We start from the raw sequence: 22,539 nt of genomic DNA, 5'->3' as shown, positions 1-22,539 counted from the left end.
AATTAAAAGTCAGAGTTTATCATACAGAGGTAATTAAATTTGAAAACAATAGAATATATTAAATAATTAAATTTCTACTTTAAGAACATATTCTTACAAGTAAGAAAGAAAATTTCAATTTGAATAACATTACCACCTAGTTTACATGTATGAGTATTACTAAATAAAGTATATGTTTCTCTCTATACATATATATATATAGGACCCTTGGTTTAAGAGTGGTAAGAGGTTAGACAGTGTGGTCAAACATTTTATCATTATGAGACATGTAAGAATTTTAATGGCCTCTGCTTTGTCCAGCAAAGACTGCAAATAATTCCAAGTGCAATTACACCAGTTTGGGGAAACCATTATTTTCATAGTTTTATTAGGTATATAAAGTGAATTCTGAAAAAAGCATTCAATATAGCACTAAGTAATGGAAATTTCCAGTCATCTGCAAAGCATCCTTTTGTTAATTTATTTTTTAAGTTACAAAATGAATTAGAATATTTTGTGGTTAATAAAAATAATGACTAGGTGTCATGATACAAACTGAACAATATTAAATAAAAATTACAGTACCTTGTGAAGTGAATTTTCTACTGCTCTCATGTGATTAGCAACACATTCTTTGTCTCTAGAAAAAATAAAAGAAAGACTCTCAGTAAAACTCAAACCTTATTACAACGGTTACACATTTTAGTATAAGTCACTAGTATTAAAAAATAAGGGTCTTATATCATTGTTCTTTTATTTTTTTAATTTATTTTAACTTTTTAAATTTTGATTTTTGAAGTCATTGTTCTCTGTTAAAAAGTAAAAAACTAATCATTTTCACTGACATATTTCCACATTTAACTCATATCTTAAATTTTGTTGCCTGTCCTAAATTGGGGTAGGGGAGAATAAAAAGGCAAAAAAGTGAAAAACAAAGAAAAAACTCATAATTATATTATTGATAATTTAAAATGTGCTGTAAATGATAAAATATTATTCTTTCATTTCTAATGAAAAAGACTTTTAAAATCTTAGCAATGGGGATATATAATAAATAACCATACTATGCAAAATAATATTTTCCTTTCTACACAGTCTTTTTATACTATAATAATTACACAGAAATCTCCTCCATGACCTGTCTAGGAATATGCAAAGTTACTGGTTTCTCTTATCAACCTGGTATATTGAATTTAGCCTTCATAATGAAATAAAAAGTTTGAATGAAAATATTGAAGATAAAAATCTAATTGTAAATTGAAATTGAAAACTGTAAATAATGTATTAGTTCTCCAGATTTCAAATTAGCTTTCTTTAGTTTTATAAAAACATGTGCCCATGGTCACAGATCATACACATGTCAAAATACTGAATTAGCAGCAATGTTTTGAAAACACAATTTGAATCTGGAGGTTTTATAAGCCTGTTTTCATTCATCTCAGAAATTTCTCAGTGCTATAAGACTCACTGGAAATTACATGAGCTAAGCCTCTCATTTGACATGATGAAACTGAGACTGAACAATAACAACAAAAACTGATTTAGTCAAACTTAAATTTTAAAAAATGACAAATACCTTATATGGTGGTACAATGTTATATAGTTTTACAATGTTCAAAAAAACTATCAGTGGTTATTCAAATATGCCAATATTTTGGACTTGTGTCAATTCATATTTTCATTATGTTTGAGCAATGTCACAAACCCAGTGGCAATGCTTATGAATATCCTAAGATTGTGGATTCCTTGTTCAGTGATTTATACACAGTCTGCAGTTTACAAACTATATTCATATTTGATGATATCTTATGCTTGTCTCAAAAAATGTTTAATTAACATATATATTTTTGCAAGTCAAGAAATTCAGAATTCTAAATTTAGAAAACAATTGAGTTTATCAAAATTAGGTATTTCTTTAATCCTTAAAAATAGATTTTCTTTAAGCCATGCTGTTGTACAAAGAACTGTCTTAAAGTATTCCATGAAATTTGATATGAGGAACAAATAAAAAATGCCCAAGAGAACTGTTCAATGTGAACTTCATAATGTATGTCAACTTGATTACCTGGTTAAAAAAAAATAGCAAAATCATTCTCATCCCATTTACATAGTTGTCTACTCTGAAAACTATATTTTTTCTACTTAACATATTAGAATATACAGCTATAAAAATTAAATGAGTTTTCCATGATCAATGTGTTTTTACTGTATTTTTTAAATGCTATGATACACATGCTGATTGTATGCTAACATTTCTTTATGAAAATATTACTTGCAATATTAGTATATAATAATATATGCAGAGCAACATTTCGGGGACAGTGGGGCAGAAGAGGATAGGAATGTATAACATAAGATACTATGAAAAACTTTTAAATAGAGTCTTACATTTCACATTAATAAAATATAGTTTCTAACATGTAACACTATAACAGAGACCAAAATAAGCATAATTAGCAGTTATACAGAAGTTTATACTTTTCCGAGGTTTCTCAATAAAATATACATTTAGTATGTTGAGTTAAGAGTTTTCTTTTTTGAGGATATATCAGAGAATTTCAAAGAAAGACAGCTGTACTTTTGTTTTCTAACACTGTATTATCCAGGGCTAAAACCCGGAGCATGAAAGTAAGAATTGATCTTTTGTCTGTTTTAAGTGATCTCCCCAAGGTCCAAATGCTCACTTGGCTGCCATGCGGAGGGCACTCTCTGCATCATGGATGTTCTCCTCCAGTCGACGCTTGTCCTGCTCCAGCTGGGTAAGATGTCTATTGAGCTGACGCAGAGATTGATCTTTTCTTCTCAGCTCCATCTTTGCCTCGGAGAGACTCTGCAAGCAGACAGAAAACAGAGTTACTTGTCAGCCCTGATAATTAACTTCAATTTATGCCATAGGCTATTAAACAAAGAAGAATACAGACTGACTGAGAAGTAGACTTGGGTCATTGCACATCAAAGTTTAACAAATTTTCTGCAAAAATTTTATATACTTACTAATTAGAAATGATAGAACTGATAACATTTGGCAAATGTTTGCTTACAAAATACAGTTCTATTTTTTTTTAATTCTGCAAGGCAAATAAAGTGCATTCTTACTAAAAATACGATTATAAAAATCTCAAGTTGTATTTTCTTTTAATGATGAAAAAATAAAGATTTCTGGGTAGAAAGCACATGAAAGTTAGAGTTAATTTTACTCTAAATAGAACTAAAGAACTATCATATGCCCAAACTATGCATGTGATTGAGAAAAAGGTAGACCAGGATAGCTATAAGAAAATGGTGAACTCAAGATTAAAGAGTACCACTACTATCTTTATAAATACATAGTTAGGTAGCTATGGATATTTCAGCAAACAAACAAGTTGGACTCCAAAATAAAATTCACTTGCCTCCCTGTAAATAACTCTCATGTCAAGGATAGCAACACAAATATGATAACATGCTTTAACTAATAGAGAAAGTTATAAATAATACTTGCATGCAGAATTATTTGTGTTCTATAAATATTTTCTTAGTCACAGAAGTACAAAATATGTTAATTTATATTTGCTATCTACTTTAATCTGAAATATTTATTTAGTCCAAAAATTTCATGATGCAGTTGTGCAATGTTATCTTGAAGGCTTAGAATCAGAAGCTCACAATTGAGAGAAGTATTTCTAAACTTCACTTAAAATTCTGGGATGCAAAATAGTACAGGGATCAGAGGATCATTTAGCACTAAAAATCTTACTCTTTTGCCTAAAGAATTTCTAGAATAAGCTTATCAAACAGTTTTTGACTAAATTTGCTGGACGGTGAGCTAAATAACTGACTGCATCCACATAATTTTTTCTTCTTGCTGAGTTTAGCCCCATATTAACATCCATACTGTGCTTCAAAAATCTAGTAAAGAATAAACAAAATGTTATAATTTCATGTTTAAAACTCTTCTAACAGTATTCTTTTAGTGCATTCACAATGGGTAGTATTAAAAAATTGAACAGTATAAAAAACTTAAGCTGCGTACATGCTAAACCAATTAATTCACTCTAAATGCTGGTGAATCGAAAGCCATCATGAGTTAAACCAGGTATTTTTAAATGTTAAAAGTTTTAAAATTCAGTCATTCATTTTTCAAACAATCAAGTTACTATCAAACAAATATAAATCAAAAAATTAAACAAACTATGACTACTTATGAGACACTGTATTTTGTTTTAAATCTTCACTATTAACAGATCTTCACAAACATTCCACCATAAAAATAGTCACTGATTCAAAGAAATTTTAAAAAGAGGGCAATGAATACATTTTTAAAACCATGCTGAACCTACTAATTTTGTGCCAATGCTAACATAAAGGCACTAAAGCATCATGAAATTTCTTTATTTAAAAAAGTGAAATCCTTTTAAGTTCCTTTTAAAGTCAGCATTTCTGACATCTTTCAAGCAACATAAAATTCTGTTTTTCAGATATGAAGATCAAACTAATGATCCACCATCAGTTATGCATAAAGCTTGAATTCTTTCAACAAAAACAATACATTTGTGCCAGTCAATTCAAATTCTTCTGTTCAATAACTCCTATGACTAGAGATGCCTATTTGTGAAGGGACTTTCCAACATTCAGATCCCCAACCTTATTGAGATTGAAGCTTGCTAATCCAATCTCAGGGAATCCATGACTGTGGAATTATCATAAACCCACACTTGACTTTTCGACAATCCTATCATATACTTTCAAAGAAGATATAACTCATAACATTAGAGTTTCTACAACATAGCTTAATCTTCTCATTTCCATTCTTTCATTTTCATGTCTCAGGGACAATGATAGGAGTCATCAAACTCTTCTAAAGCTTACACTATTTCAGGGGCATAGAAAAAAAACAAAAAGTGATATAAACAAAATTATATAATCCATACTTCCTTGAATATGAAAACAAAGAGATAATATAGTTTTTTGAGGAAAAAATCATAATTTTATAATTTACAGACCTGGAATTCTCATTTGAAAGAGGTGAATGACATCATGAAATACATCAGTGGGCCCTAAGATTGATGGGGATGTGTGTAAAACACCAAGACATAAAACATGATTCAAGAATATGTCTTTTCCCTAATACATAACCTTTTTAAATAACAAAGACAGAATATTTAAAAATCCTAACACTGAGCTTTAAAGAAAAATATATTTATATATATATATACACATCACATATACATTTACAAATACATATCCATATATCACATATATAGTTTTAAATTCAGCTTTTCTTTTCTCTTGTTCAGATTGATCTAATTAAAACCCATGATAAACTTTATGGACTCTAATATTTCCAACCAAATGACTGAAACCAAGAGGGTGTGCCTCTAGGCAGCAAGGCAACAATGATAAGCAGCAGGTTAGCCACTAATTTCTCAACCAGGGTAGATTGTGAAAGTGTGATGTTCTGATATCCAAGAAACTGTTCAGGAGAGAATAGGATAAATCAAGTTTAATAACTCTGCTCCTAATTGTTCCCCCAATGCTCAACTCTAATTACTTGGAGAACTCTCCTGACTGTCACCTGATATTAAGTTGTTGGAGGCTGAGCCTGGAACAGCAAGATAATCAATAAACATTTAGTGGGAAGAAGAATGAAGATCCTGTTAAGCAGTGGGAACCTGCAGCACCCAAAGCCCTTCTGCTCATGAGAAAACCTATGGGACAGCCATAGTGATTGCAAAGCAATAATCCAAAGCACTGTTTTTAGGCCTTGAGGCCTTTAAGCAACAGTACATTTGAGGAAAAAAGGTTAACACGGTCACCCTAATTACAGCCCACTTTCACATACTTCATATATAAGTGAAGACAAGCCAATTAGGTAGAAAGGAAGATAAGGGAAGTTTTATTTGTATACTAATTAAACCCCTGATGAAATTAAAGGAAAAACATACAGCTCTGTAATTGTGTCTGAGAAAGGTCACTTCAGGTTCAGTTATCAGAACAGCACAGCCTTGAGATATTTCACTTAATCCACAATACAGCCCTCATTTTGTACTCAGGTCTTAATATTTGCCAAAAAAAAAAAAAAAAAAAAATTCAAAGCCTGATACTGAATTTATCTTTAAACAGTGTTGTGAACCATTTTAGCTGTTATAAAGTTAAGGCTAGATATGATAACAAGAGTCTTTTAAAAAGCAGAAAAAATATTCTACCTACACAAGAACCAATGTCACAATATTATTTATCAAAGATTTCCAGTTTTCATTTTAAATCCAAAATGTTTTAAAGCAAATTTTTACAATGGTATCCCAAAATGACTGCATTTCAGAAGCTATTATATATTATCTTTATTGCATTTCTTTTTAGATAATGATGTCATCGCTTACCTTCATGTTCTCAGTTAAGGAAGAAAAAGCTAATGCTTTCCCTTAAATACTATAAGAAAATATTTGCATCTGATTGTTTCCTGAAATGGTCATGAAAAGGAATTTACTACTAATGAAAGATGGCAGGAAAAGTATGGATACAAAGAAAGTAGTCAAGTATAGGAAAAGCTTAGGAATAGAATACATGGTAGATACGAATATTAAATGACCCACACATTTTTTAAATGTATTTTTTCTTGTCTATAGTTTCCGAAGTTTCTATAATAAGCATGTTTTACTACGAAATAACAAAAATTATTTTAAGTCATATATAATTTTATATTTCTAAAGCTTTCAAATGTTTATTAAGGCTAATAATTTTTAATCAATTATAAAATAAACTAAAATTCTATTACTTCACACCCATGAAAACATTTTGTGCAACAAAATATTTTTTAAATAACAACTTTATTGAGATATAATCCACATACTAAACAATTCACTCTTTTAAAGTATACAATTCAGTAGGTATTCACAGAGTTGTGCAACCATCACTGGTGGAGGTCTTTTTTGAAGTAAACTTATTTAGAAAACAAACCTTATCAAAACAATGTGGCTATATAAATATAGTATCTCTCATTGTTTCAGCAAATTCTAGTTGAAAACTGTATGAGACATAAAAAGTGTATCATTCTGTTTGGAAATTGTTTTTGAAATAAAAAATTTATGAAATGAATTCCCTGAATTGGAATATTGAATTAATAAATGTGGTATAATATAAACATTAACATTATCTTAAAGGATATGCGTATCTCTTCAACTAATATTTCTGGATGCCAAGTGAATCACCCAACATAGTTCTTTCTCATAAGCGTACAGTATAGCAGTGATTTAGACCATTAGGCCGCTAGGAAGACCAAGCCCCAGGGGATATTGCTTTTATAGATTTTCTTTCGTCTAATGGGAAATATCTATGGATCTACATTCCTACACACTAAAAGCTAATGGCTTATTCAATTTGGTATAAAAAGTTAGTCATACAAAATGAAAGGCAAGACAACAACACAAGTGTTATAAGAACTAGGCTACATTTCCTTAGTCAAAAGGAAAAAATATAACATTTAAAGAAAAATAAATTTATTGCTGTCTGACTGTTCCTTTAAATAAACATCTCTAGATTGCAATAAATTTGGTTTAGAAGTGTAGTAAAATTAATGTTTGAAAAGGAAATAAGGCTATCTTCAGACCTACTGTTACAATAAAACAACTAAAAAATTATAATTATCAATAATTAAATATTTGCTAAGTGGATCAAACTGTGCAGGTTGCCACAGAAACTATAAATATAAAGTGATACAACAACCAAATTTACAATGGAGCTGGGTAAGCAAGTTAGAAATGAAACTAAAGAATAATATTTTTTATAATAAAGCCAGAAAATCTCTAAGATAAACAATTAGATAATTTGCAATAAAAATAATAATAAAAGATGTTGGTATCTGGTACAATTTATATTTGAATAAATTTCAATATTGGTATCCTCTATTTTATATGGGGAATTTAAATACAAAGTTATGTAATTTAAAATAATCTTCCTTAAGAATACTATCATTTATTGTTTTCTAGCAATACCCACACTAGAAGGTAGGTGACATATTTATAAACTGAAGCTGAAGATCAAATAACATACCCACTTTCAGGGTTAAATAAATGGCAGTCCTAGTTAGAATTCACATGTCTAGTAAGACAACAGATGTTAAGGTATCCTATAAACTGTAAAAGACTACATAAATGTAAAAGGCATAATTAATGTAATTATACTTCTACATGTAATGTCATTACATAGTGTTCTTTAAATCTCCACCTATACATGACAACTTATGAGTTTCTGTATTATTTCTTTCTCATTTACTTACTTATAAATACACACACAAACATTTATAATTTTCAAAATTGCTTTATCATACTTGAAAAAGGTAAAAGGAAATTAACAAAGAAAAGTGTAAAATATGTTACTTTTATAAATAGGCCATGTGACAGATGATTAACAACAAATGGGGCAAATGGGCAATGAAAATTCAACTTAAAAATTTCCAAGTATGCTATAAGATTTTGTTGCATAATGCCTCATGATTATCGGTACCATATTCTCACATATGCCTTGAAAATATCTTCCTAAATGGTGTCAATATAAAATAAAAAAGTTAACTCTTCCCAGCAAACTAATTAAAAGTGATTAATAATAAAATATAATGGAATAAAAAGGATCCTCATAAAAGTATTCAAAATATATCAAATGCTATTGTTCTAAGCCTCACATATAAGGCACAAAACTCTTCTTGATAAACTAAATGTATTAGCTAACAGTGAAGTAAAGTGGGAAAGAAACAGCTAAAATACATTTCAAATGACAAAAAAAGGAGGACAGTGAAGAGAACCACAAAAACCCTCTCAGCCAGAAAATATGCTCAGAAAAGTACAAAATAGACAAGTGGTAGCTACATTTATTGTGACACACGGCATGTAAGCAGTAATGTGGCAGTAATGTTTTCTCACAGTATAAAGCAAACTGCATTTGGCTGTACTGCAGACCTCATGAGACAGAAACTGCCTGCAGATGACAATCATCATGATGCTACTATAACAAAATCAGCTCTTATATGACCTCTACATTCTCTTAGCAAATACCTAAGAAATACAAGGGGACAGTATATACATGGGCGTTTCTGTTAGACCTTATCAGCTATGGCATACTCAAGAATTTCACAGGGTTGACAACCCCAGCTATGTGGAGGTCCAAAAAGTTGCTCAATTCCCTGGATATATTTTTAATGAGTCAAGCTATGAATTAAGTTGTAAAAAACTATCATTTAGAATTTAAATGGTGTTTTAAACATTTGAGAGTTACCTAAAACAAATGTCAAAGAAGAATTTGAAAAAATGTACATACTTTATAAAGGGCTTCATATAGTTGTGTTTCTAACATTCAAATAAAAAACTATTGTTGAATGAATCTTTCAACTTCAAGAATGGTTTTGGTAATATAATTGAATCATAGGGTAAATAAGTCTATTAATAATTAAAACACTCTCATATTAATATTTTCATTGTACTACAGATTTTAAATGACCACTATTTGACATGCTGCATATCATAATACTATTTTTAATCAAAGTAAATCAAATACTAACTGAATAAAATTCAATTATTTAACAGAATCTGAAGGTCAAATTTAAAATTGGGAAAATAAATTTAGGTTTAGACTTAAGTGTAAACAAAACAAAGTTTTGAGTTTTTTCTTAAAATTGCATTCATTGGATGAATTTTTGTGCATTAAGTATTTGACCACCGATTTCTATCTTAATTTTAGAAGTACATCCACAGGGGGAGAAATTCTGGACAGCGAATGTTTCCTAACTTTCACTATGGGTAGTATTCCACATATTTTCTTGTACATGTAGAACAGTGCCTCTCATATTGTAAGTATTCGATAAATGCTGGCCATTATAACTGCTGTTGTTATTTCCCCTACAATCACTAGAGGGGAAAATTATTTGAGTAACAACTAAGTACCATTATCATCATTACAACTCAAGCACTTTATAATTAATTAGTTCATTTGATTATAATCCAATGAGATATGTAGCATTACCGTTCCTGTTTTACACGAGAAAACTAAGAATCAGAGAAGTAATTTCCTCAAAGTCATACAACTAATAAATAGGTTTATGCTAAAATGTGAGCCCTTCTTCTGAACCTAAAACCTTCTAAACTGTGTACTACACTAGTACTAGTAACCATGTCTTCAGATTTTCCATAAAATCTACTAACTGGTAAATCACCATGGAAACATAAAACCAATATTTCTCTTATTTATCAAACTCCATAAAGTCAGTAAGGTATTTTAATCTATTTAAATGGTTGCTTTATACTTATATTAAATAAAGTCCAATAAGAGCTTCAGTATTATTTAAGGATACACTTTCAGCATCTAAAATTGAAGAATGCAGAACTCAAGATCCCTTGTGTGAAAGTGGGATCACTGTCATTACTTATTAAATGTACTAATAAAAAATAAATATTTGTAAAGAAATGATTAATTGTATAGCATTCCATTTAGTATAGAATTTTATAAATTGAAGACACATTGGGCTACTGCTTTTTTTAACCTTTCAAAAAGCAATGGATTTATCTTTCCTTTATAAATTAGCAACAACAGCACTTAACTTTCCCTGTAGATCTTACAATTTGACTGCTTAATATCACCTTGTTAATATTTATAACAGCAACCCACCCTATCACAACAATATATCAAGATATCAAGCTCAATAATACAGCACCTGTAGCTACCTCTCCCTAGTTAGGGAGATCTTAGCTGTTATGTAATAAGACACTTATGTGCCTAATTTAATTCAAAAATGTCATCCCTAAAAAACTGGTATCCAGCCAGGCATAGTGGTGAATGCCTGTAATCTCAGTACTTTAGGAGGCTGAGGCAGGCAGATTGCTTGAAGCCAGGAGTTCAAGACCAGCCTGGTCAATATTTGAAGAGGATGCTTGAATTACTAGACTCCCAACTCCCATCCTTCTTTAAACTGGAATTTGTGTTAATGTTTTCTATCAGCTTTTGTATAAGACTTTATTTAAAGAAAGGGTTCTTTGGCTAAATATACTTGCCAACTATTGTTATAGAAGGCCATGGGAAATTTCTGAAGGATTCTAGGCTATGATCTGTCTGGAAATCATATATATAAACTGTAACTGCCTAATTAAAGTAAATACAAGAGGTCATTCTGGCTATAGTGTGATAGCTCATTTAAATCTTCAGTGGAATTCTAACCAAGGTTTAATAAAATTTCATCTTTAAGCAAAAAGATACAATGATGTATTAACTATTTTAAAAGAACTGGCTTATAATAGTTTTACTTAATATGCTAGAGTATTATCGCAAAATTTACTTTTACATTACTCAGAGTATATATTAAATATTTACTTTCTATAGATGCACATTCTAGCCATATATTTTCTATTTCCACTAATTACTATATTAAATCTTATAAGTTATTTGAATTATATGATAGAAAGCTATAAACCCTAAGTCATAGCAAAAATACATGATGGAAAAAATATTATTTTAGGAACACCAGAAAGTGAATTAACAACTGAACTCAGTGATTGTTTTCTAAGAAAATTACATGATTTGGTCTACGGTTTTAAAATGTTTTTGGTTATTACACTGTGTTGTTTTGAAGAAAAAGTGGTTAGAACCAAGCTATCACTGGCAATAACCATTGAGTAAGATTTCCAAAAGGGTTTCTAAAAGCGTTGGTACCAGCTTTCCCATAGTATGATAAACCATGAAAGTTATTTTTTAACATATCTGAGTGAAATATGTAAGTTTTAACCACTCTTCACTTATAGTAATTAAAGAAAGAGTGAAGCTGAGTAACACAGAGTTGTTAAAACAAAGATTAAGGCTCAAAACTAAAACAACCACAGGGTCAGCAACGGTTGGAAGCATATTCAAAGTACTGGTGGGACAAGGCAGAGGGATGGACTCAAGCCTCTGGGCAATTTCTTCAGGGACTGTGCTTAGGAAAACCCCTGTGTTTGTTCAGGCAGTTATAGTTGAAAAAGAAATATATATTCTGGGGAAGTAACACAGCAAAACATAGCATTTTATAGGTTTGCTTCAAATGGAATTTTCCTGTATAAGGGTGTATATGTATATATTTACATGAGAATATACATACTCGGTAAATAGTACCATTTTGGTTACAAAGAGCTTGCTATATAATTAGTATAATTTACACTTCTGATCCCTCAGTAACCAACCCATTCACCTGAAGAAAAACATGGTTGTTCTAACCTTCTAAATGAGCGAGATCGCCATCTAGTGGTGATGCCTTAAAATGTCAGTAATACGGCTTCTGGAGCGTAGAAAACGCTCTGTGCAATGTGGTGGACATTGAGTACACATTCTAGAACATTCAAATTTTCTTATACAACAAACAGCATAATACACTGAATAATCTTTTTCTTTTATACTAAAAAAACCCCTCTAGAACAAGAGAGAAAAGCATCAACCAGACATATGGCTCCCAGAGATAACTATTTTCAACCCTACTGACCAAACTAGGGAAGAGTGCTGCAGATGTTAAAATGTAAAGTTACACCAAATTTGGCCAATGTGGCTAACTAGAAAGCAGATTAATTCTTTCTATACATTATATAATGAAAAAGATAAGTTACTGCAGATTTTGCTATTGGTCAAACTATTTGTTCCACCTCCCAGAGGGGAAAGTATATTCTCCTGTTCCACTGATATCAAATTTGACAACATAAATTGGTGGTACCCTTTTTGGAAAGAGGATTATATTCCCCATCCTGTCAAAATCAGAAATGCTCAAGTTACTTGCTTTAGTCAATGAAATGTGACTAGAAATAAAATGTTACTTCCTAGCAGAGAAAAGAACAGCAATGTCCCATAGACACCTTTACCACAAGAGCAACAGCGTTCCAGATAAAGAACATTCTATCAGCCTCATTCATAGAGTATGGACATATGAAGCAGAAGCACACAGCTGACCCATGATGTATATGCATACTGTACGAGAAAGCACTTGCTGTTGTAAGGCTACTGTTTAGAGTCATTTGTCACAGCAACATAAGAGAGGGTATCTTGACCCATTTTTCTACATTTGGCAATTTAATATTATATAGCTATGAAGTCATCAGGAGATACTTTAGAAAAATCAGTGTCTAGGCTCATTTAATATTGGATCATTTGGGGAAGAAATGAAGTTTAATTGAATATTAAAATCACAGCAGGTCCACTGGCAAGAGGGCCGAATAGAAGACCAGCCTGACCAACATGGTGAAACCCCGTCTTAAAAAAAAAAAAAAAAGAAAGAAACAGCTCTGGTCTGCAGCTCCCAGTGATACTGACTCAGAAGGCAGGTGATTTCTGCATTTACAATTTAGGTACCCAGTTTATCTCATTGGGACGGGTTGGACAGTTAGTACAGCCCACAGAGAGCAAGCCGAAGCAGGGTGGGGTGTCGCCTCACCTGGGAAGTGGAAAGGGTCAGGGGATTTCATTACCCTAGCCAAGGGAAGCCATTAGGGGCTGTACTGGGAAGAACAGTGCATTCTGGCCGAGATACTGTGCTTTTCCCACGGTCTTCACAACCGGCAGACCAGGAGATTCCCTCCAGTGCCTACGCCACTAAGGCCCTGGGTTTCAAGCACAAAACTGGGTGGCCATTTGGGCAGACATCGAGCTAGCGGCAGGAGTTTTTTTTTTTTAATACAGCAGCGGCACCTGGAATGCCAGCGAGACAGAACTGTTCACTCCCCTGATAAGGGGACTGAAGCCAGGGAGCCAAGTGATCTGGCTCAGTGGGTCCAACCCTCACGGAGCCCAACAAGCTAAGATCCACTGGTTTGAAATTCTCACTACCACACAGCAGTCTGAGGTCAACCTGGGACACTCGAGCTTGGTGGGGGGAGGGGCGTCTGCCTTTGGGAGGCTTGAGTAGGTGGTTTTACCCTTACAGTGTAAACAAACCTGCCAGGAAGTTCAAACTGGGTGGAGCCCACTGCAGCTAAGAAAGGCCACTGCCATCACCTTCCTCTCTAGATTCCTCCTATCTGGGCAAGGCATCTCTAAAAAAAAAGGGCAGCAGTCCCAGTCAGGGACTTATAGATAAAACCCCCATCTCCCTGGGACAGAGCACCTGGGGGAAGGGGTGGCTGTAGTCACAGCTTCAGCAGACTTAAACGTCCCTGCCTGGCAGCTCTGAAAGGAGCAGTGGATCTCCCAGCACATTTGAGCTCTGATAAGGGACAGACTGCCTCCTCAAGTTGCTCCCTGACCCCCGTGTATCCTGACTGGGAGACACCTCCTAGTAGGTGCCGATGGACATGTCATACAGGAGAGCTCTGGCTGGCATCTGGAGGGTTCCGCTCTGGGAAGAAACTTCCAGAGGAAGGAACAGGCAGCAATCTTTGCTCTTCTGCAGCCTCCGCTGGTGATACGTAGGCAAGCAGGGTCTAGAGTAGACCTCTAGCAAACTCCAGCAGACCTGCAGCACAGGGGCATGACTGTTAGAAAGAAAACTAACAAACAGAAAGGAATAATATCAACATCAACAAAAAGGACGTCCACTCAGAGACCCCATCTGGAGGTCACCAACATCAAAGACTAAAGGTAGACAAATCTACAAAGATGGAGATAAACCAGCACAAAAAGGCTGAAATGTCTGAAAACCAGAAAGCCTCTTCTCCTCCAAAGGATCATGACTCCTCGCAGCAAGGGACCTAAACTGGATGGAGAATGAATTTGACAAATTGACAGATGTAGGCTTCATAAGGTGGGTAATAACAAACTCCTCTGAGCTAAAGAAGCATGTTCTAATCCAATTCAAGGAAGTTAAGAACTTTGAAAAAAGGTTAGATGAATTGTTAACTAGAATAACGAGTTTAGAGAAAAACATAAATGATCTAATAAATCTGAAAAACACAGAACAAGAACTTTGTGAAGCATACAAAAGAATCAACAGCCAAATCAATCAAGTCGAAGAAAGGATATCAGAGATGGAAGGGCAACTCAATGAAATAAAATGAGAAGACAAGATTAGAGAAAAAAGAATGAAAAGAAATGAACAAAGCCTCCAAGAAATATGGGACTATGTGAAAATACCAAATATACATTTGATTGGTGTACCTGAAAGTAATGGGGAGAAAGAAACCAGGTTGGAAAACACTATTCAGGATATAATCTAGAGAACTTCCCTAACCTATCAAGGCAAGCCAACATTCAAATTCAGGAAATCTAGAAAACACCACAAAGATACTTCTCAAGAAGAGCACCCCAAGACACATAATCTTCAGATTAACCAAGGTTGAAATGAAGGAAAAAATGTTAAGGAGAACCAGAGAGAAAGGTCAGGTTACCCACAAAGGGAATCCCATCAGACTAACAGTGGACTCTCAGCAGAAACCCTACAAGCCAGAAGAGCATGGTGGCCAATGTTCAATGTTCTTAAAGAAAAGAATTTTCAACTAGAATTTCATATCCAGCCAAACTAAGCTTCATAAGTGAAGGAGAAATGAAATCCTTTACAGACAAGAAAATGCTGAGAGACTCTCTCACTACCAGGCTTGCCTTGCAAGAGCTCCTGAAGGAAACATCAAACATGGAAAGGAACAACCGGTACCAGCCACTGCAAAAACATAACAAATTGTAAAGACCAGCAGTGCTATGAAGAAACTGCATCAACTCACAGGCAAAATAACCAGCTAACATCAAAATGTCAGGATCAAATTCACATATAACAATATTAACCTTAAATGTAAATGGGCTAAATGCCCCAATCAAAAGACACAGACTGGCAAATTGGATAAAGAGTCAAGACCCATCAGTGTGCATATTCAGGAGACCCATCTCACGTGCAAAGACATACAAAGGCTTAAAATAAAGGGATGGAAGAAGATTTTTCAAGAAAATGGGAAGCAAAAAAAAGCAGGATTGCAATCCTAGTCTCTGATTGCAAAATTAAAACAGACTTTAAACCAGTAAAGATCAAAAGAGACAAAGAAGGGCACGACATGATGGTAAAGAGATCAATGCAACAAGAAGAGCTAACTATCCTAAACATATATGTACCCAATACAGGAGCATCCAGATTCATATTGCAAGTTTTTAGAGACCTACAAAGAGAATTACACTCCCACAAAATAACAGTGGGAGACTTTAACACCATTGTCAATATTAGATCAGCAAGACAGAAAATTAATAAAGATGTTCACCACTTGAACTCAGCTCTGGACCAAGCAAACCTAATAGACATTTATAGAACTCTCCACCCCATATCAACAGAATATTCATTCTTCTCAGCACCACATCACACTTATTCTAAAATTGAACACATAATTGGAAGTAAAACACTCCTCAGCAAATGCAAAAGAATGGAAATTATAACAGTCTTTCAGACCACAGAGCAATCAAATTAAAACTCAGGATTAAGAAACTCACTCAAACTACACAACTACTTGGAAACTGAATAACCTGCTCCTGAATGACTACCGGGTAAATAACAAAATTAAGGCAGAAATAAAAAACATCTTTGAAACCAGTGAGAACAAATACACAATGTACCAGAATCTCTGAGACACATTTAAAGCAGTATGTACGGGAACTTATAGCACTAACTGCCCAAAACAGAAAGCAGGAAACATCTAAAATCGACATCCTAACATCACAATTAAAAGAATTAGAGAAGCAAGAGCAAACAAATTCAAATGCTAGCAGAACATAAGAAATAACTAAGATCAGAGCAGAACTGAAGGAGGTAGAGACATAAAAAATCCTTCAAAAAAAAAATCAATGAATCCAGAAGCTGGTTTTTTGAAAAGATCAACAAAATAGATAGACTGCTAGCCAGACTAATAAAGAAAAAGAGAGAGAAGAATCCAATAGATGCAATAAAAAATGATAAAGGAGATGTCACCACTGATCCCAAAGAAATACAAACTACCATCAAAGAATACTATAAACACCTCTATGCAAATAAACTAGAAAATCTAGAAGAAATGGATAAATTCCTGGACACATACACCCTCCCAAGACTGAAGCAGAAAGAAGTAGAATCCCTGAACAGACCAATAACAAGTTCTGAAATTGAGGCAGTAATTAATAGCTTACCAACCAAAAAAAGTACAGGACCAGATGGGTTCACAGCCGAATTCTAATAGAGGTACAAAGAGTAGCTGGTACCATTCCTCCTGAAACTATTCCAAACAATAGAAAAAGAGGGACACCTCCTTAATTCATTTTATGAGGCCAGCATCATCCTGATACCAAAACCTGGCAGAGACACAATTTAAAAAAAGAAAATTTCAGGCCAATTTCCCTGATGAATATTGATGCAATATTCATCAATAAATCCTCAATAAAATACTGGCAAACCAAATCCAGCAGCACATCAAAAAGGTTATCCACAACGATCAAGTCAGCTTCATTACCGAACCAGATGCAAGGCTGGTTCAAACTATGCAAATCAATAAACATAATCCATCACATAAACAGAACCAATGACAAAAGCCACAATTATCTCAATAGATGTGGAAAAGCCTTAGACAAAATTCAACAACCCTTCATGCTAAAAACTCTCAATAAACTAGGTAATAATGGAACATACCACAAAATAGTAAGAGCTATTTATGACAATCCCACAGCCAATATCATACTGAGTGGGCAAAAACTGGAAGCATACCATTTGAAAACTGGCACAAGACAAGGATGCCCTCTCTCACCCCTCCTATTCAACATAGCATTAAGAGAAAGAAATAAAGGTATTTAAATAGGAAGGGAGAAAGTCAAATTGTCTCTGTTTAAAGATGACATGACTGTATATTTAGAAGACCCCATCGTTTCAGCTCAAAATCTCCTTAAGCCAATAAGCAAATTCAGAAAAGTCTCAGGATACAAAATCAATGTGCAGAAATTACAAGCATTCCTACACACCAATAATAGACAAACAGAGAGTCAAATGGTGAGCAAACTCCCATTCACAATTGCCTCAAAGAGAATAAAATACCTAGGAATACAACTTACAAGGGATGTGAAGGACCTCTTCAAGGAGAACTACAAACTACTGCTCAAGAAAATAAGAGAGGACACAAACAGATGGAAAAACATTCCACACTCATGGATAGGAAGAAGCAATATTGTGAAAACGGCCATACCACCCTAAGTAACTTATAGATTCAATACTATCCCCATCAAGCTACCATTGACTTTCTTCACAGAATTGGAAAAAACAGCCTTAAATTTCACATGGAACAAAAAAGTAACCCACATAGCCAAGACAATCCTAAACAAAAAGAAAAAAGCTGGAGGCATCATGCTACCTGACTTCAAACTATACTACAAGGCTACAGTAACCAAAACAGCATGGTACAGGCACCAAAACAGATATGTAGACTGACGGAACAGAACAGAGGCCTCAAAAATAATGCCACACATCTACAACCATCTGATCTTTGACAAACCTGACAAAAACAAGCAATGGGGAGAGGATTCTCTATTTAATAAATGGTGTTGGAAAAACTGCCTAGCCATATGCAGAAAGCTGAAACTGGATCCCTTCCTTACATCTTATTCAAAAATTAACTCAAGATGGATTAAAGACTTAAACATAAGACCTAAAACCATAAAAACTAGACAATACCATTCAGGACATAAGCATGGACAAAGACTTCATGACTAAAACACCAAAAGCAATGGCAACAAAAGCCAAAAATCAACAAATGGGATCTAATTAAACTAAAGAGCTTCTGCACAGCAAAAGAAACTATCAATAAAGTGAACAGGCAACCTACAAAATGGGAGAAAATCTTTGCAATCTATCCATCTGACAATGGGCTAACATCCAGAATCTACAAAAAAAATAAATTCACAAGAAAAAAACAAACAACCCCATCAAAAAGTGGGCAAAGGATATGAAGAGACACTTCTCAAAAGAAGACATTTATGTGGCCAACAAACATATGAAAAAAGCTTATCATCACTGGTCATTAGAGAAATGCAAATCAAAACCCACTGAGAAACCATCTCACATCAGTTAGAATGGTGATCATTACAAAATCTGGAGACAACAGATGCTGGAGAGGATGCGGAGAAATAGGAACACTTCATACTGTTGATGGGAGTGTAAATTAGTTCAACCATTGTGGAAGACAGTGTGGCGATTCCTCAAGGATCTAGAACTAGAAATACCATTTGACCCAGCAATCCCATTACTGGGTAAATACCTAAAGGATTATAAACCATTTTACTATAAAGACACATGCACACATGTGTTTACTGCAACACTGTTTACAATAATAAAGACTTGGAACCAACCCAAATGCCCATCAATGATAGACTGGATAGTGGCACATATACATGATAGAATACTATGCAGCCATAAAAAAGATGACGTCATGTCCTTTGCAGGAACGTGGATGAAGCTGGAAACCATCATTCTCAGCAAACTAACACAGGAACATTAAGCCAAACACTGCATGTTCTCACTTGTTAATGGGAGTTGAACAATGAGAACACATGGACACAGGGAGGGGAGCATCACACACTGGGGCCTGTTTGGGGTAGGGGGACTGGGGAGGGATAGCATTAGGAGAAATGCCTAATGAAGATAATAGGTTAATGGATCAGCAAACCACTATAGGATGTGTATACCTATGTAACAAACCTGCACATTCTGCACTTGTACCCCAGAACTTAAAGTATAATTTTAAAAAAAACCACAGCAAGTCATATGAGACTTAAGTCAGTATGAAGATAAAAGGACATAACAGAAAAATAATTTTAAAATTAAAAAAATTGAAGACAATCATAAAAAAGAGGGGTTCAATACTGTAAAACATGATACCATGTTTTAACATGCACATGATAAATTACTAATATATATGCATATATATGTAAATAGGTACACTTAAAAATATGAAAGGGATATATCAAAATAGTAGTGAAACACTTTTTTTTCTTATTAGCATTTTTCATTATTTTCAATATAATGTGTATAAACTTTATATAATTAAAAAGAATGCAATTGATAGCCAGGCACAGTGGCTCATGCCTTTAATCCTAGTACCTTGGGAGGCCAAGGCGGGTGGACCACTTAGGTCAGGAGTTCAAGACCAGCCTAACCAACATGGTGAAACCCTGTCTCTACTAAAAACACAAAATTAGCCAGGTGGCACACACCTGTAATCCCAGCTACTTGGAAAGCTGAGGCAGGAGAATTGCTTAAACCCGAAAGGCAGAGGTTGCAGTGAGTCGAGATTGTGCCATTGCACTCCAGCCTGGACAAAAAAAAAAAAAAGAAATGTAACTGACACAAGCTTCATAAGCTCAACTTTCATCATGAAATCTAAGTTTAGATACAGGGCTTCATAACAATAGTAATTAAAATTGGTTTTTAATGTGCTCTAGTAAACAAAGATAGAAAATTGCTCAGTTATATAACCTTTTATCAAATGGTAAATACAGATACATCTAATATGCAACTAAATTTAATCACTATCATTTATTCAACTCTTTGGTGTGTGGGAAGATTTCAGTGACCTGTTTCCCTTTAGGGAATAAACAGGGCTTTAGTATTTCTTAAGCTTATAGTCACATCATAATACATATCCATCTGATTCCCAGGATTTTGTCAAACCCTCTCCCCAATTAAAGTTGCTGTTTTTAAGACTTTTAGCCACAACACAGCTTAGAAACCCTAAATCAACATTCTTCACTGATAAATTATTTTCTAAATTCCACAAGGACTCTATGTTCTATGTCACAGGACATAGATCAGAAACATGAATTCTGTTTCCATCACAGATATAATCTTGATGATTTTGGTTTGCTTTGATACTCTGACTTTCCTCCTAAAATAAGATAAAACCACCATAAAGTAGCATCTTGTTTCATCTATCATAGTGATTTTCCTTGTTGGTACTCTTAACAATAATCCTTGTAGAGTGCATATACCTCCCTAACTACATTTTGGCAATTGGCCAGACTTTTGCTAGCTAAAGATAAAACTGACAAATATGCTTTACCCTTTGCGGTTTCAGACATTCTAATTTTTTCAAGGTTAATACTATTTCATACATTTTCTGGACTAAAACATAGAAAATAATACTTTCCAGCACTCCATAAGATCAAAGCATTATAAAGTCATATTCAGTGGATAGCCTCTTCATTGTGAATATATTAAAATAAAATGCATTTTGTTAAGATGAATAAATAATGGTGTTTTCTGAAATAACATCTTACAATGATGTGATGTAACAGTGCAATATTACTAAACTTCCAAATAAAACTTGAGCATGCTAATTAAATGTTTTCTATAAACAGAAAGGTATAATGATTTAGAATACATATCCCCACATGGGGTAAAATTACCTCTGAAATGAATTATACATTGCCACTTAATCACGGTGGAAATATGAACATATAATTAGATATTACCTCCAAAGACTGAGACATTTAAATTTATGCTCATTCTACTACAAACATAATATTCTAAAGTTGGTTACTATGATTGACTACAATTAAATTAAATTAAATATTTCTAAAACAAAACCATCGCTAAGTCTCAGATTAATGAGCACTAAAGTAATCATGCTCAAAAAGTGAGTAAATTTTAATTAGTCCTTTAGATTACAATGTACTATTTATTACTTTAAAATTGAGCCCACTGAAACAAATATTTTCATAAACTATATAGTCTGGGTCATTTTTGTAGTGCATTGAAAGAAAATAATTGTTCCAAAAGAGAAAAATCTTACTACGATATTGTCATTCTCAATAAACATCTCTGGGTTCAGGTCCTTGCTCCACTAATTATTAGCTCTGCAACTTGGGCCAACTTAAATTCTCTGTGCCTTTGTTTCCTCATCTGCAAATGATGGGCAATAATAGTTATTTTAAAAATTGTTTTAAAGATTAGATGAGAAATTATTATCTGCAAATTATTTAGCCAAGTGTCAAGGAAATAAATCCTAGCTATTTTTATCTAATGCAAGGAAAAATGCCAACAAAATTTATATAGTCTCTTAAGCTTCAACATTGGAGGCTTATGAGTTTACAAAGAAACCTCATTGTAGTTAATAATAAAACAAACCACTAAAGCAAATACAAGTCATAAGATAATAAAATTGCATATTTGTATTAATAAAGTATTTTGGCCTATTACCAATTCAATTCAACTAATTATAGAGAAAATTATTTAAAGAAATGAAAGATTTATTCAACAATGACAAAAATCAACTTCAGTCACAGATTTTAAGTGGAATAACATAAATGAATATCATTTACAAAATTTCAAATAGTTTATATATATTTGAACACTTTAGTTTCCAGATAGAAATGTATAAAGCCATATACCACATAAGGTTTCAGTCAACATTGGACCATGTATACTATGGTAGTCTCATAAGATTATAATGAGACCGGGTGCAATGGCTCATGCCTGTAATCCCAGCACTTTGGGAGGCTGAGGCGGATGGATTACCTGGGGTCAGGAGTTCGAGACAGGCCTGGCCAACATGGCGAAACCCCAACTCTTCTAAAAAGTACAAAAAAATTAGCCGGGCATGGTGGTGTGTGCCTATAATCCCAGCTACTTGGAAGGCTAAGGCAGGAGAATCACTTGATCCT

General features: G+C 33.5%; 1 protein-coding gene across 3 annotated transcripts in view; it reads right to left on the bottom strand.

Moving 5' to 3' along the window:
- Positions 1–221: 221 nt before the first annotated feature.
- LOC108292674 (coiled-coil domain-containing protein 171) overlaps positions 222–22,539 on the bottom strand; it is a 239,272-nt gene continuing 216,954 nt past the window's right edge. For all 3 annotated transcript variants that reach the window (XM_037733204.1, XM_037733206.1, XM_017513686.2), the window contains 2 exons: positions 2,664–2,809; positions 222–619 (listed from right to left, as the gene is read on the bottom strand). In XM_037733204.1, the coding sequence (XP_037589132.1) occupies positions 556–619; positions 2,664–2,809 (210 nt within the window). In that variant the 3' untranslated portion in view covers positions 222–555. The remainder of the gene's footprint in view (positions 620–2,663; positions 2,810–22,539) is intronic.

This window comes from Cebus imitator, unplaced genomic scaffold, assembly GCF_001604975.1.
Source record: "Cebus imitator isolate Cc_AM_T3 unplaced genomic scaffold, Cebus_imitator-1.0 Scaffold499, whole genome shotgun sequence".
Taxonomy (NCBI): Eukaryota; Metazoa; Chordata; class Mammalia; order Primates; family Cebidae; genus Cebus; species Cebus imitator.
This window is presented reverse-complemented; position numbering and strand designations above follow the sequence as displayed.